The 1,269-nt window shown below is 39.9% G+C and overlaps 1 protein-coding gene across 8 annotated transcripts in view; it reads left to right on the forward strand.

The window, feature by feature from the left end:
- Positions 1-1,269, forward strand: part of Plekha1 (pleckstrin homology domain containing A1) — a 55,911-nt gene that overhangs the window by 50,181 nt on the left and 4,461 nt on the right. For all 8 annotated transcript variants that reach the window (XM_026781345.1, XM_005351378.2, XM_013347962.2 and 5 more), the window contains exon 11: positions 359-448. In XM_026781345.1, the coding sequence (XP_026637146.1) occupies positions 359-448 (90 nt within the window). The remainder of the gene's footprint in view (positions 1-358; positions 449-1,269) is intronic.

Below are 1,269 nucleotides of genomic sequence, written 5' to 3' on the forward strand. Positions count from 1 at the left end.
TCTCTCTCTCTCTCTCTCTCTCTCTCTCTCTGAACCTTTTTGAAGCCAGGCATGTTGGTACACATCTTTAATCCCAGCAGTTGGGAGGCAGAAACAGGTGGATCTTTTGAGTTCAAGGCCAGCCTTGTCTACCTTGAGAGTTTATAACATCCAAGGCTACAGAGAGAAATCTATCTTGAAAAACAAAACAAAAGTAAATAATTAAAAATAAACAAAAGTGCTCTGAAAACTTTTTAAAGAAATTATTGCCTTTGAATGTGTTTGCCGGTGACATTTTATTGCCACGGTATGTAATATGTGGAAATAGAAGGTGATTTGGAGAGAAATTTCACTGAGATATCCCTTTTATTTCCTTTAGGCTGATAGCCCTGAAGAAATGCACAGTTGGATTAAAGCAGTCTCTGGCGCCATTGTAGCACAGCGGGGACCTGGCAGATCAGCATCTTCTGTAGGTTTCTCCTTGGAGAGACTCTGCATCCTTTGGTGTTGTTTTCTTCCTCTCCCCTAATCCTTTGGTTTCTATTTTGTAGATTATTTGCATGTTGACTGTCATACCAATTGGACTTGCAAAAATAATGCACCCTAATTCAGAGCTTCCTTGTAGTGTCACATGTACATAACTTTCTGTACATTGTGTTAGTGCACAAGCTGGGCAGCTAAAGAATAGAGCCTTTCTTCCTCTGTTCTTCCAGTTAGGTTCTTGATAGTAGTTCTGGGTGTGGCATTGGCCTGGCCATTCAAGGCACTTTCAGTTCTAGCAAAACAGTATTGAGATGTCTTGATTTCCCCTTACTTGCCAATTTTCAGTTAAGATTTTTTTCCCCCTACTAAGGGGAATTGTATTGGAATACCACTAGTATTGGAATACCACTGACCAAATTAGAGCCTTAAGTACAGTTTTTTTGTTCCCATTCAGTTTTTTTTCATGTTGTTATTTAAAATTTTTAGCAGGTTGATAGAAAAGCTTGTTTATTTTTGCTGTAGTTTGATAGTTACATTGGAACAACTTAATCTGTTCAGACATAGCAAGAGAAACATTTGTTGTTCATCTTGTTCAAGTGAATCCTAAGAAATAGTTTGTCGGGAATACTTTGGCCATTCATCTCTGTTCTGAAAATGCAAACCCTTTTGAGAAATTATATCTTAAAAGTAGCACTGTTAGCCGGGCGGTGGTGGCGCACGCCTTTAATCCCAGCACTTGGGAGGCAGAGGTAGGCGGATCTCTGTGAGTTCGAGACCAGCCTGGTCTACAAGAGCTAGTTCCAGGAC

This window comes from Microtus ochrogaster, chromosome 8 (assembly GCF_000317375.1).
Source record: "Microtus ochrogaster isolate Prairie Vole_2 chromosome 8, MicOch1.0, whole genome shotgun sequence".
Taxonomy (NCBI): domain Eukaryota; kingdom Metazoa; phylum Chordata; class Mammalia; order Rodentia; family Cricetidae; genus Microtus; species Microtus ochrogaster.